The following is a 15,031-nucleotide window of genomic DNA, read 5'->3' on the forward strand; positions in this document are numbered from 1 at the left end:
TGGCAAGGAATCCTTCCCTCAGAGCAGACCTGTGGTCCTAAAGACGACTAAAACTAAATAAAAGCCTCAACTGAAACAGCAGAAACTGGTTTTACCTACTGATGTTCTCCAGCCCCACGAGCTCCAGCTGAGCAAGGTGCTGACCTGCACGGTGCAAAGCAAGCAAAGGGTACACGCAGACTGCGACAACTTCACGTCTGCCTCTTCCCGGGGTGGGAAAACTGTTCAAAAAAAGCTGTCACAAGTGCTGTAAATTCAAATGGAAAAGTTAATAGCTAGGAAAGTGTGTGCTTGCTTCCATGCCCTTGTTTAGTGATGACTTATATCAGAGTCAGAGCAAATGCCCTTCGCTCCTCGCTGTCATATATCACGTATCAACCCGGCCAACAGGTCACCAGCTCTCGGAGGGAGCCACTGCCCTGTCTCAGGATGAAATCAGTTCTGCATCTTCAAAAGACACAAATCATTCAAAGGTAGTCAAAGATGGAAGGAATTGTAAAAATATCATGTTTGGGGCCGGGTCCTGAGACACCTGGAGTCGGCAGAGCTGCAGTGATTTATGTGAGCGTAGTCGAGGGCATGGATCCCTCCGCCTGTGCATCAGTTGGGGAGTTGATCTCACCCAGGAGAGCTTGCCAAAGCCATCGAGAGAGGGCTGTGACCTAGGCGACACACACCGTCACTGTGGGATGGGAAGGAGTCCACCGGGACGGTGTCCTGGGAGCCCTGTTACACAACGCCTTGGGTCTCCCCATCTCCCGTTGCCGCTCATCAAGCTTTGAAGCTACAGAAATCTCTCAGGGGTGCTGCCTGCTGTGAGTGATGGTGCTCCATTTGCCTGGGGGATGCAGCCCAGAAACATGCAGGTGTCCTGAGCTGACATCTTACTGAACTGCCCTCCTTTATATTTGAGAAAGGAATCCAAATGAAAAATAGCGTTTGGTGCACTTAAAGCAAGAAGATGAACCGCTTCAATCAGGTGCGTTTACAACTTAGTCACAGATGCCCACGCTGACCTCTTCTTTACACACAATTCACTGTTTCCTGCAGGTAAAACCCTCTTTTCCATGCAAGATTGTAAGATTAAATGGATGTATTATGTCCTTCTGCGCATTTAGAGGAGATTGCTCCGCAGGGCTAGTTCTTATAGTTGTAGCTTAGCAAGGGAAAACTCACTGTTAAACTGTTCACGACATCAGGATTGTTGTCATCCCTCTGCAGTTCACTCATCTTCGTTTTTTCCCTCCTTCAAAGCTACCTTTTTATACAATGCTTGGTCACCAAGTGCAACCGGTCTTTAACGTAAAAGAAACAGAAAAAACAGATAATAGGATTGCCATAAGAAGCTGCAAACGCAGGAATGAAAAGCTGGGTGTTGTGGACCACTCTTCTGGATGATCCTTCTTCGGTGCTGAGAAACATGTTTATTTTTACCTTGCCGCTGCTCGGTGACTACTAGCCCTCCCAGATTTAAACCTCCAGCTCTCTCTGCCGAAGTCAACGGCTGTATTTACATGAAGCAGTCAAGAAGGAAAGAGTTTTGTTATCTCTAGCAAGCCTTTCTGCTTAGCGTGGTGGGCCGCAGAGTCAGTCCCAGGCTGGCGGTTATGTCCGTACCACATATTTCACAGTATAGCTGTAGGTTTGCCAACTGTCGGTTCACATAGTTTCATGGTTACATCTTGCTCTAAAAATAGGAAAAGTCTGGTAATTGCTGACGTCAGGCAGTCCTGTTCCCAGTCAGCCCCCTACCACCTCATTAACTTTTAAAACGTACAGGTTTACGATAATAAAAACTAGGAAATAGGGAGGTGTGAAAGGTAAGGCTCAAAGGTAGAAAACATGTAACGGCAAACCTAACACGAAGTAAGAATAATAAAACGTAAGGAAAGAATCTGAAAGGAGGCGATGGGTTGAAAAATGAGCCCCAGTATTTATAACTAGTAACGTAAATTGTCAGTATTAAGAAAAACAAAGGCTGGGGAGGAAAGAAACTGCTGCTCTTATCCTGGAGATGCTCTGCATGTGTGTTGCTGCTGAACTTCTTGAGACCTTAGATAGTGTATATACATAATTTAAAGAAAAATTAACATTAGCAAGTGATATTTATGAGTATAGGAGCAAAAACTACCCTGAGCTTACCTTTGAACATCCTGCTCGTGTGTTGTCTGTCTAGCAGGGTTTGTGTTGGCTTGTAACCGGGGGCTTGCAGCTGGTCCTATTGCCCACGCAGCCTTTCGAAACTGAGCTTTCTGCATGCCGGTGCTGTACGAGGAGCAAGTGATAGCGAGAGGATGCTGTGTTTGCGGCCGTGTTTGATCTCTGCAGTGTGTGTCCGGGCTGAATTGAGCTTATGGGAGACATTGGGGCTGCAGGGGAGGTGACTCGGGGCTCTCTTTCTCCTGGTGGGCGGTAGCCCGGGTACGTAGGTACACTTGTTTCATCGGACTTGCCCTGATGGAGACCCAGCTGCAGCTTCACCGTGCGTCTAGTGTGCTCGGCAGGAGGGTATCGCTAAGCACCTCAGCGTGAGAGTGGTGGTGGTTGGGTCCAGTGCGACTTCTCGCACATGTAAGCAAGAGGCAGGTTTAGGTACCTCTTGGGCTTTCCAAACTGTTCACCATTCCCAGTATGTTTGCATGTACTTCGGGGAAACTCCTTCTCTTCTGCAAAGCCGAATTAGAGCATAAGCCGTTTTGATACTTTGCAGATCCTGTAATTCCCCTCTTTTGTCATAGACTTCAGAGGAAGGACACAAACTGCAAACTACGTGATTACCCAAACTTGGGTAATTTCTGTCCAAGGAGGTTGAAAGGAAAACTGAAAATCTTTTTCATGCAATTGGGCAAGTTAAAGCCAAACAACGCTGTAAAAGCGTGTGTCTGATTAGTTCAGGACCGGTTGCTATATGTTAACTGTCGCCCTGTTCAGCAGAACTGCCAGATCATAAACGTTCATGGAAGAGAAAGGCTGCATCTGCCTTTAATTGGGACAGAGAAACTGCAGGCAAGCCAAATTCCTAGGCATGCCTGCACATGTCCTTTGCAAGCTATAGTCTCTCTTGGTGATCTCGCTTAAACATAGTCCAAATGATTAAAAGATGCCCTTCCCTTATGTTTTGCAACATCATTGTCACTTGAAAAGTAATCGCGATACTACTGCCTGCCATGCAGCGCACTTTGTTAGTTGGTCTCAAAGCAGTTCTCAACAAAGAGTTAAGCATTAGGCGGGGTTAGGATTTAAAACAAAACTAAACTAACTGATTTTCTGTCTGGAAATGCTGATTTATCAGAACTGAAACTATTTGTGGGAATAGGTATTCCCCTGAATTTAAAAAAAAAAAAAAAAAGTTTTAGCACTGCTTTAAAAGGCACTGCTGCGATCTAAATTTGAAGTTTTATTTTCTGGATAGAAACAATGCTTTATTTGGCTTATACTAAAAAGCTGGAGAGCATTAAAAAAAAAAAAGTCAAAATTGAAGCGAAACATCTTGAAATTATTATAGCAGAGTCTTTTGGATAATAGCCTTGTGAACGTTTTAGAGATACAAAGTTTTGCTTGAAGACAGATGCAGAAATACCAAGACCTTGACAATACCTCCAGCGCAGGAGGACCATTTTGCTATCAGCTCTAGTAGGTATGACCTCCCCATCCTGCGCTGGGATGACCTGAAGGGCAGACGGAGATGGGGCAGGTCTGGGAATGGAAACTGAGTTTCTCTATCACCAAGATAAGACCGTTCCCTTCCCTCCCTCCCTCCCTCTTCATCCCCAAATGGCTCACCGGGAATTGCTGACTCGGTGGTTGCCGCTGGCTCCCCACTGGGCATGTGAAGCATCCCGCCGGGCTCCGGGCTCCCATCGCTCCTCTGTCTGACTCCTAAGGAAGAATGGAAATGCAAGTTTAAAGCTAACCCTCGTCACTTGAGTTAGAGGTATCAAAGGAGTATTTCGTAGAGGGGATAATTCATCTTAACCTGCCCTCCAGTTGAGTTTCACAAATCTTCCATTTCACTTTTTTAATTAAAAAAAAGTTTAATATATTTTCTTTGTACCAACCACTGCGTCTTTGAAGTAAGTGAAATATTGCGTATGCCAATAATGTTTTCCATACAAATCGCTCGCGCCATTTTCAAAAGGGGAGAGATTATTTCAAGCACGAAGGATGTTGACTGAGATGACCTGCCGAGGTCTCCTCCGACCTGAATTTTCCCTGTGATCCCTTGGCCATGAGAAATGGCTTGGGCTTTATTTTCTTCTTCCAGACAAGGACAGGGAGATCCTCTTGTCACTTGTGGAAATCTTTTCAGAATCCATACTTGTTATTTTTGAGACTTTGATACAGAAGAGGAATAGATGGGCAGCTGGCAGAAGTTTTGTTTTTGACTTCAGTGGTGTCTGGACTTGCCCTGCTGTTTGTGTCTCCGAAGTCTGACTCAAACCTAGTTCAAGCCAATGGAAAGAATCCCAGCAGCTTAACAGATATAAAGTTGCCGCTCTTGAAAGGATAAACTTTTGGTAACACATCGTTTCAGAAATATCTCTTCTTTCTGATCTGCTGGTGAGCTATCATCAAACAGGGTTTTTAACGATGGTTATTCAGTGCTACCCAGATGATGCACTGGCTGCCTAAATCTGTTTATTTTAGTGCTGTTGGGATCCTATCATGCCAAGGGTGCCCACAGCCTCCATGGCGTCTTCCGTTCCTAATGCAAGTAAGACAAAACAGTCCCCCAAAGGTATTACCGCGTTGAAAAATGATTGTTCTCCTTAAAGGGTAAGGATAAGGCTTACGGGGAGAGGTGGTACATTTCCTTAGACCAGCTGATAGAAAAACCTGACAAGCTTTTGGCCACGCAAGTCTTTGCTTGAAGCATTTAGGAGCGGCCAGGGAGCAGATTTCTCCACGGCCTCCCTTGTGCGAGGGCAGCTCCCCCACGGATGCGTCAGCAAGGCTCGCAATTTGTAAGCCAAAGAAATGTTGCCGATAATCCATAACTTGCCTAACAAGGACTCCCCATGCAAAAATGGTTGGTTGTCTTCAAAGAAATGCTTTTGGAGAGCTATTTTGTGGGAAGTCGCTCAACGTTACTGATCCTCATTAGATTAGAAAAGTACATGCTTTCCCTCCAGGAAGAGTATGTAAGTGTTGGAGTTTCTAACATCAGAAATGATTGAAACTGAGTGGTTTGAAATGGTAATTTTCCCTATAGCTGAAATTTAAAAGATGACGGTTTTCTTTCCCACGTCCATTCTCATTATTTATCAGAACTTACGGTGTGATTTACATCCACAGCAAGTAAAATGGAAAGCCTGATTCCTCTCAGGCCACTGCCTCCCATCCCTTTCGCCTGCTGCTGCTCCAGCCTTTACCGAACACCTGCACTGCCACCTTCTGCCTGTCTTATGGATCACAGCTGAATTTCCACCGTGATTTCCCCCCCCCCCCCCCCCCCCTCAGCCTGCCAAATTCATGATGTTACGTCCTAGGAAAATTTGGAATGCAAAAAAGAAACCGTGTGTGCACATGCAAAGTCAAGATGGTCTGTAAATTGATTTTTGTTTCTATCTGGTCTCTGTTACAGGTGGTGATTGCACCATACCTAACTCCTAGCTTTAATTTAGAGGAAGGGAACCCTACGGTGTTGCTCCCCATGACCCAAAAAACTAAAATACTTTGCCCAGCCACTGTTAAGCCAACATATTGGCCAATGATTAGGCATAAGTGTTTTTCCAGGTTTGCTCAACAGGCCGATTGATACAGGCAATGTCTGAAATAACCGAACGGGCGCTGGTGGAAGACAAAGCTTAGACCGTCAGTTGGTATAAATCAGGATTTCTCACTTTGGAGAAGCTGCCCTGATTCATACCCAGTGGTTATCAGTTTGAAGTTATTACATGAACTGTCCTGGTTGTGTCTGCTTCTCCTGTGGCTTAGGAAAAGGAAACCCAAGTGGCTCGTGTCTATGGCTTATGGATGGATGAAAAATGTCCTTTTTTTTTTCTTTCCTTCTTCCTTCACAATTGAAATATTGTTAAATACAAGTCAATTTGAGAAAAAAAAATATCTGAAAGCTAAGTTAACCCGGATGTACTTTAAACCCTTTCACATTGCTCATTTTAAAGAATTCTCGATATTTAATTTTTTTGCTAGCAAAGGAAGGGGTGCCAAAGTCACCCTCTCTTTAAGAAAATAAATGTTCTTTGTGAAGATGCTAATTCCTGCAGCAGGCAGCCCCACACCAGGTGGCACTTCCAAGCAGGAGCAGGGTCCCTGGCCTCAGCCCTGCAAACCTTTGAAAGAGAGATGGGCTCACCGCTGTCTCCCAGAAAGTGCCAGAGCAATTATTAAATAGCTGAAACCCAACCTTTAACAGAAAGCCAGTTCTCGCAGCCTTGAGAGACTCGATGCATGCAAGAAAAGGTTGGAAAAATTTTCCCTGCAACGTAAACCCGATTTCTCGCCGCACGCTGCAGCGTGGCTAAGGGAACAGTGGCATCTGGCGTTCGCTGAGCTCTCTTACAGCCATCGCTTCCCAAGTGGGCGCTGGCTTCGCTGGGCGCGGGCAGGATTTGGCTCCCCCCACGCAAGTATCTAGTGGCACCTGAGACCTATACGACATCAAAGACATCCGTACAAGCGTCCAGGCGCGATACAGGTGATATGGGAGACTCAAGCCCAGCTGAATGGCAGCTAGAGGTCTGGGTGGTGCGTCACACGAGAGAATCCCAAACTTGCTTCCGGTGAACAGGGTAATCGCTCTCGTTGGGGCATGAATTTTCCCCCACCCAGGAGGACAGCGGTGGTGACGCAGTATCGTCAGGGAGCCTCTGATTGGGATGCTGTTTGAGTTTTATGTATTTTATGAAATCTTTATTCTATGTTTCTCAATAGAGAGGAACTTGCTGCCTCGTGAGGCAGGCTGTCCACCCAGGGGCCTGCGACACTCGGTCTGCACTGCGACAGTCCCGGGGCGTGATGCTCAGCTGTGTGTGTGTCTGGTTTGGTTTTACCATCTGAACGTTTCCTCGGTCTAGTCTCATGTTCTCAAAATGCAAGTGCTGCCCAAGAGCCTTTCCCCTGTCAGGGAGTTTTAACTTGCCCAAAACCTGGAACGAGTTTCACTGGGAGATGGTCGGTTGCGCTTCTTTCCTCATCTTTGTTCTTCCCATCAAACAGGATAGTCCCACTGTATCTGCTGCAACTTTTCCACTGCCAGAGCCTAAATATGTCTTTTAAACACCTCTGGCAGGCCAGTACCGATAGGCAACTGGGCAGTATCTGAACCTTATGGTGAGCGTGCGCCGTATCGGGGTTCCAGGTGGAGGGTCCTCTACTGCTGGTCCCCGAGACACGGCCAAAGGCTTGCTTGGAGACAAACTAAGCTGTGTTTCCTTCTCCTGGCAGGAGAGGAAGGCCAAATCTGAGCAAAAAAATGTTAAAGATATGCATCCCCCTGGTGATTTCCATGCAAATTAGAAAGGGCAAATTACTCTCGTCGTTTGGCTAACTGAAATTCAGTTTATCGGTCTTCTACCTCAAGTGCATGAAAGGGCATTTCCTACCGAGATGAACGGAATGACAAACTTGAGCTTGGACCTCTATGGAAACAATTTCTGCTGGTTTCTGTCATTTTTCAAGTCGCAGATTTTTAGCAGTTCTGCATCCTTACACTTATCCAAAGGCTGTTTTGCAATATCTGCAGGTTACCCCATGACGGGTTTTACCTGAGTGCTGGGACTGAGTGACCTTTTTCGGATCGTGTCGCGATGGGTACGTAACCTGATGCACAAGTCCCCAAGCCTGGTTACTCCTCCCCGCTGTGCAGAAGCGTGCGGCTCCCGTTAATTCCTGCTCCCCTCCGTGGCTGCGCTCAGAAACCCAGCGCTTCCCCTGCACGGGGCCTTACTTCCATAGCTCAACTCATTCGGAGATCCTAATTATTGTCTCTCTCAGGTGATTTCTGTCCTATTAAGTTACAACAAATTGTATTTTGATGACATCGAACCCAGTTTCACAGCTACGAGTGACAGCAAGGGGCGTTTGCGCAAAGGCACTGCTTAACGGCAACCTCCTCGCCCAAACGAGCAGCACCACAGCTAACGAGCTCTCTCTTCTTCTTAGAAACTCATCAGGTGGTTTTACGTTAACGTGTAATACTCTATAGCGATAACAGCCCACCGGCTAGCTTTTGGGTGGTGTCGTGTACTTTGGCACGGCGTGCCTTGGCCCGCCGAATCTCTCTGTTCTGCAAGCGTTTGTTGAAATCAAACCCTGGAGTTGCCATGCACTGAAGTTTATTTTCTATAAAACCATGGGAGGTTTTCCAAAGTGCAGCTGAACTTCTGCTAAAAAAAAAAATAAAAAAAAAAAAAATCAACGGGAATCAGGCACCTAACTCCAAATCCCACTGAAATGAAATTCAATCCCCATCATCTCCTGCAAAGACTTTGGTCTTTGGCTGGCAAACAACCTGGTTCTTGCAAGTCAACGGGCAATTGTAAGTGTGCAGAGAACAGGTCGCAGGGGCTTACGCTCTACAAATGCCCCAGCCCTCTTGCTATCGGCAGTCAAGATAAATGCTGTTGCCTGAGCAGGGTTACAGAGAGAGTAAGAAACGTTGGTTTGGTAATGTGTTTTGTTTATTAAACTCAGTTTTCACTGATGTCCTGAGTTGACAAAAATATTTCCCAGGAAAACTGGCAAACAGAAACAATTCATAAATATATATTTATATATTTCAAACAGTGTAGGTACAAACAAACAAAAGCTCTGGTTTGCTCTTTTGGGAGGTCCTGTGGAACCAGCATTTTCATCTGGCCAATTAGCAGCACATGTGTTAACCAGGGAAGAACTTCCACTTGTTTTTAACTGATCAAATCCAGTGTTTTAAAACTATTGCTCATTATCAGACAAGATATAAAGGGCGTTCATTAAAAATCTTCATTAACAGCAGGGACAGTCTATATTGGCAGTACATGCAGCTTTATAGTGGGAGGTCTTTATGCAATTAAGACCAAAACTTTCAGAAATTAAGATGTTGGGGAACCACTCGGAGGATATTACAGGAGCCAAATTTTCAGCAGGTCTGAGCTTGGCACCTTCCTAAAATCTACCTTCTTTTAAGATGTCGGGCAGAGCACCCCCCCCCCCAACATAAATGCCTCGGAACCACTAATGGCCAGGGAGAGAGCACCCAACCGCGACACTGCTCCAAGGCTTTGCTTTCCCAGCTACGCGCTGCTCCTGCCTCTTTGACGAATTCCCCAGGGCTGCCGCGGGCTGGGGACGAAGAAGAGGACCGGTGCACAAAGAAACATCACGGAGTTGTAGACGACTGAGGTGTTTTTCCTTCCTCACTGGTTCTCCTGGGTCGAGGCGGGGGACAGTGGCGGGTACCAGCAGAAGGTGGAAACGTGGATCTCCTCGCAGCACTTGTAACTAGAGGCATCTCAACTTTTGCAGCTACTGGTAGCAACGCCTCGCGCGGCGGGTTCCCCCCGTGCCTATCGCACGCACTACTCAGCTAGCGGTCTCTCACCGGGGCTACGCTACGGCAGTTCTTGCTCCCTTCTGCTTGGGAGCACCTTGGGGCCAGCGTCCGCCTTCCTGTGCCCTCCCGGTGGGGCACGGCTCGCTGACCTCCTCGCTCTGCTCCGGCCGGCACGCTCACTTCTCTGCAGGAAAACAAGGAGCGGCGCTACTTGTGCTAACCCCTCGGCAGAGGAGCCCGGTCCCAGAGGGAAAGAAACCCGCTGTCCGTCTCACGCCAGCAAGGCATGTTCCTCAGGGCATCGCGACAGAGATGCACTGCGGGGTCTTCTGGCTATCGTCCGCCCTTTCCCCGCCGGGTCTCTTTGGATACGCCACGCTGGCCATCTTGAAGAACTCATCTGCAGCGTCCAGAGCTATGAGACGATCCTGCCAAAGCAACGGGGTGTTACAGTCACTACGGGCTGCTTTGGGCAGCTCCCTGGTCAGCGTCCTCCCTCCACCGCTGCTCTCAGGTTAAGCCAGGCGTTAGGTCTAATCTTTTCCCGCTCCGTTAACAGGCTGTAAGATCACCCAGTTCCACAGGCTTAAAGGAACTTGGGGGGCGAGGGGGGGAATTTATGGTGCTACTCACACTTCTAAGGAAGCTGAACAGCCAAGTTACAAGTGCAACATCTGACGGGGACGCCCCAGATGCCACCATGTATTTGAGCACCCTCTGGTGCAGGTCACCTACCTGCTCCCCTTCATCTGAGCTCACGACGGCAGTGGGGAGGAAGGCACGCTCGGAGCTACTCACCACCACGAAGAGGTAGCGCTCAGAAAGCTCCCAGCTGGTCGGGAAGATGTTTGTCTCCTCGGACAGCTTTAACAGGATATCCCGGGCTTTGCCCATGTTCTGGGAGTCGCTGATGATGCTGAGTTTGGTCACTGACAAGAGGGAGTCCGCCTCCTTCTGGAAACCTGGGCAAGAGAAGTGTTACAGAAAGGAGTCAAGCGTGCGGGCAGGGGCATCCCTGAGCCCACTGGGCTCTCGCATGGTTCCTTCTTCCCCCTCCACCTTGGGCTGCTGTGTTCCCTACTTGCTAAAACAAACTAGCATTTCCCTGAGGCACGTCCCCTGCGCTTGGGGCTGGTAAAAGCTTGCTGGTGGCGGGGGCAGGGAAAAATCATACAAATATTCAGAGCAAGTTTGTCGCTAGTTTTCCAGAGAAGGTAAATGAACACCCCCGCCCAGGGTGTGGATTCAGCTCTTGCATGTTCCTGATGCTGCCAGAGCTTTCAGGGCTGGTGGGGCTTCCTGAGCACCCCAGTGACTACGCCTGTATGCTGTTGGGAGGTACCGGTGCTAAAAAACCCTTGTAGCAGTAATGGACGCGTGTGTAATTGCTCCTGTAGTAGTCAGTAGCTCTTATAGGAAGGGCATCCAGGGAAGGAAAGGGGGAGGAGAATGAATGCAGGGACCTTCAAATGTAATGGCTACCATTAACTTTTTGTTGAGCTCCAGGAAGCTGGCGGTGATGCATCTCACCTGAAAACACTTACAGGGCAAAGAGTGGTGGTCTTGTGATTAAAGCACAGGTCCAGATAATGAAAGATGGCAGGTTTCACAACTGGTTGCACACCAGCTTCGCTAAGGCCAAATGATCCCTGGCCTCGAGCTTCCCCACCCCTCGCAAAACAGCTCCGGAGCCATTGCGGACGTGAGAGAGATGTGGGAGAGCCTTTGTCAATGCGCAGTACCAGATGAAAGGATGTCAAGTGATCCCTCCCGTGTTTGGTCTGTACAGGCTGGGCGAGCACCTGGGTGAAGATGAACGCTGATACCTAGTTATGAGTTTATAATGTTCCTCCCATCCAGATGCCAGAAGGGCAGGCAGGGCAGGAGCGGCTGAGATACCCATCTCTTTTGCTCCCAGCGGTAATATTCCTGAACAGCCCAACAAGTGCGCTCGACTCGCACATCCTCCTCCCATTAGCTGCCGACCACCTCCAGAGCTTGGCGCAAGTCACCGAGCTGATGTGCCGTGCCGGTACGTCTCCTTGGCCCAAGTGTCGCGCACTGCGTGCAAGGCAATTGGGAAACCCAGGTCGCACCCGCCGCTGCTTTCTCCGGAGGAGCAGCGGCTGAGCACGCAGGACCGGTGGGTGCGGTTCACCGTTCGCAGGCTGGGAAAGAGCAGGAGTAGGAGGGCCACTGTTGAGCAATTTCACTTGGTGAAAGAATATTTCAAATTCATTTAGGAGCAAACATAGTGGGTGGTTCAGCTCGGATCAGCTGGCATAGGCTAAGGAAGGAAAACAGCTGTATCTGTGTTTCAAATCTGAAAGGAATATTCATTTCTCCCTGCTTATCTTGTTCAGAAAAACCCAGGGTGAACTCCCAGGTATCCCTGCTAAGTTTCCACACGGAAGCACGATATGGATCGCTGTACGTGCCATTGTGGGCTTGAAAGGCTCTCCCGCTGGTTGTGGTTCGTGGTGGGCTTTTTGACGTGCCTGCAGACACGGTGGCCCTGTCTCCTGCCAGCCGTGCCTGAGCTCTGGGGAACCTCCTGCAGGCTCTCAGCTGCTGTGTGGGCTACCTGATGGCATTGCTCAGCAACCTTCTTTTATTGTCCTCCCTTTCTCCTCTACCGGCCTGATTTTGTGGAGCCATTCCCACCCTCGACCATCGTGGGACCTCTTATTCGGTACAACAGAAATTACATTCTTGTTTTCCTCTAGCTTACCTAAATCCTCCAAAATGTGTTTCCACCTGCTTCTCACTTCTTTTCGGGTCTGCCGTAAGGTATAAATATCATAGTTGAGCTTTTGCCATTCCTGCAAAGCAAAGGGATAAGAGACACTCAGCCATTTGCATGGGGGGAGGTCTCTGGTGCTTTTCTAGGAATTTCAGCTTTTAGAAGCGGAGCCAGAGTTGAACTGTTGATGTTGGCACTGAGGGATCGGTATGAAGGTCGACGGCCAGGTTGCCGTTGTCCCTGGAAGAAATTACACAGACCGGCACAGAATATTTTAGCTTGGCATTTGGTGCAGCATCTCTCTATCTTCTCTGCATGTACAAAACAGGCTTCCAGTTACCTTGCAACGGGATTACAGAATTTAGCTGAGGTGTTGCTGAAGACCAAAGTGGTCTCCTCGGTGAGACAGGGAGAATATAATTCCAGCTCTGTGCTGGAAATCATAACGCTGTCCTAGGCTGGAGAACAACATGACCTTCCAAATGTAGCTCATCTGAGAGACTTTGGTCTCTTTGGTCCAAAGCCCTTTACTCCAAACCTTGACAGCCCAGCTAGTAGCAAAACCTGAGGTTGTGAAAATACTTCATTTGGCCTTTACAGCTTGAGAAACCACAACCACACATGAATAATTACCTTCTATAAACTATTGCAACACCTTGTTTTCATATTCTTGCAATTAAACTGGCGTGGCGCATTTTCTTACAGCTGATGATAGCCCGCGCGACTAAAATTAAACTAAAACAAAACTAAAAGTTTGAGAAAAAAGTTAGTGCTCTCAGTATGTCACACATACAGTGGCTTCTCCAAACTGCTCAGCCCTCTGTTTGGCATTTAACTAAAGCAGGCGGGTTTCCAAAAGTTCTGGAAAACAAGGAAAACAGACTTTTTTTCTTTTTTTTTTTTTTTTTTTTTTCTCAAAGGCTGGGGTACCTTGTTTTTAAATAGCAGAGAAGAGGGATGCCCGTAGGTAGCCGAGGGCTGAGCCGGAGTCATTTGACATAGTGACTGGCAGTGAGTGGCAGCTGCTGCAGGTAATGCCTCATTTAACTACACAGCTTAAATCCTTGCACTCGACCTCGAGCTTCCTATCTGCATAATGGGACACTGTCTAAAGGGAAAGGTTTTGAGGTTACTCAATAAAGTTACATTAGCGCAATTAAACACATCTGTACAAGTATGCATACCTGTGGAAACACACGTCCTCTGTAGGAAAACCAGGAGTACTTTTCCTAGCTGGGTTTAATCAATGCGCACGCTGCAAAGGATGCATTTACAGAAGCATCCACGCAGCAGGTCATAACATCGCTCAGATCATTTCCCTGCACTAATTAATTAATCTCATTTCTCAGCAACAGATTACATAGGTGGTCTCTTGTAGAATAAGCGGGTGTTAATCTGTGCCGTCTCCCTGGGATCTTCCTACGTGAAAAGAGGTTAAATAACACCCGTTATTTAAGGGCTGTGCTTTAGAAATCCCACTGGTTTTCTGATACCTGGTGCCTTAAAGAGTTTACTTGATATGATATAAAAGGTTGGAGATTTCCTAGCGGGTTTTTTTCCTGAACCCGGCTGACACGCCGCGACTGCAGGGAATTAAACGACGAGCTGGTTTTCTTGTTGTTCAGCGATAGCTGCAGGAACCCCTTGGAGATTGCGCTTTGGAGGAACCGGCCGACGGGGTTAAGACACTGCTGAATTCAGGTCAGGAGAGCAGGGGAAACACGGCTCTACCTGCAGCTATTTGCTCTGCACGGCTCATCCTCCTGGAAAGCAAAATCCCCTTCATTTTTAGCTTTGTGCTGCAGCGAGCAGCTTTGCCGATCAGAGCTCCGTTTCTCTCTTGGCTGCGGCAGTGCTTGAAAACAGCTTTTTTGTTTTGCACCTGGCTGCCAGTGCAAGGCATCAAAATGTCTTTCCAGCCCTTTGCTAAAGAAAGGAGGCAGGGACAAGATTCCTCTGCCTTGTGACACCAGCTCGTAGCTAGGAGCTAAGTTTCTCATCGTGGGAGAAAAAAAAAAAAAAAAAAAAAGAGGTGTTTTATTGTATTGTGGGAAGTTTATTGTAATCTTGAAAGTTTTAAAGAAAGAGAAAAAAGGCTGCATGATGCCTCGGTCCCTGCTGGCGGGGATCCCTTGGGAACAGCTCAGCCTGCTCCTGACCCCCTGGTATAAGCAGAAAGGCGAGCAAACCAGTCAGGGCATGCTGGCGGGGAAATAAGCTGCGTGTGTCTGCCCTGCCGTGGAGATAAACGAGTGCTTTAACGCACACGATGGATCACCACAGCCGCTGTGACGCCAGGCGTGCTGAATTAGAAAGCCAGGAGGGTGGGAAAGACGCTCCTCTGCCCAAAACGTGGCTTGCTGGCACCCGGCAGCAGCTTTCAGGGCTGCGGGGATTTACCCCCCGGGGTAGCGAGCCAGACTCCTCGCTAAGCGAAATGGAGAGCAGCGCTTAGCACGCAGGGAAGCTGCTCCCGATTTTCTCTGGATTCACGGCAGCCTGGTTTTCCCTTGTCTATTTTTGTTTTAAGGGAATCTAGGTTATGGCTTGCTCGTACGTCGTAGTTACTGAGTTGCATTATGGAAGGGAATACAGTGCGTATGCGGTCCCAGGGGACGTCAAACAGTGTCCTGTCGATGAGGAATCTGGGGGGCGTGCAAAAGAGCAGCTTTGGCACAGAAGAAGATGCTTAACAGTGGTCCCTGGGAGGGATCTCGTTTTAGTGGTGCTTCTTTGCCCTGAGCGTGGAGCTGGATGTATTTCTGTTTCTCCAGAGAAAGCTGGGAGGAGGATGC

The 15,031-nt window shown here is 48.1% G+C and overlaps 1 protein-coding gene and 1 long non-coding RNA gene across 5 annotated transcripts in view; one reads left to right on the forward strand and one right to left on the reverse strand.

Moving 5' to 3' along the window:
- Positions 1 to 15,031, forward strand: part of LOC129208329 (uncharacterized) — a 65,259-nt gene that overhangs the window by 37,148 nt on the left and 13,080 nt on the right. The window lies entirely within an intron of this gene.
- MREG (melanoregulin) overlaps positions 1 to 15,031 on the reverse strand; it is a 28,944-nt gene that overhangs the window by 3,294 nt on the left and 10,619 nt on the right. The window contains exons 3-6 of one of the 4 annotated variants that reach the window (XM_054830872.1): positions 12,225 to 12,315; positions 10,292 to 10,455; positions 3,784 to 3,879; positions 2,143 to 2,265 (exon numbers count right to left, since the gene is read on the reverse strand). In XM_054830872.1, the coding sequence (XP_054686847.1) occupies positions 2,173 to 2,265; positions 3,784 to 3,879; positions 10,292 to 10,455; positions 12,225 to 12,315 (444 nt within the window). In that variant the 3' untranslated portion in view covers positions 2,143 to 2,172. Of the gene's footprint in view, positions 1 to 2,142; positions 2,266 to 2,555; positions 2,667 to 3,783; positions 3,880 to 8,641; positions 9,922 to 10,291; positions 10,456 to 12,224; positions 12,316 to 15,031 lie in introns of those variants that run through there. The other 3 variants (XM_054830873.1, XM_054830871.1, XM_054830874.1) reach the window with 3 other exon arrangements.

This window comes from Grus americana, chromosome 6 (assembly GCF_028858705.1).
Source record: "Grus americana isolate bGruAme1 chromosome 6, bGruAme1.mat, whole genome shotgun sequence".
NCBI classification, from domain to species: Eukaryota; Metazoa; Chordata; class Aves; order Gruiformes; family Gruidae; genus Grus; species Grus americana.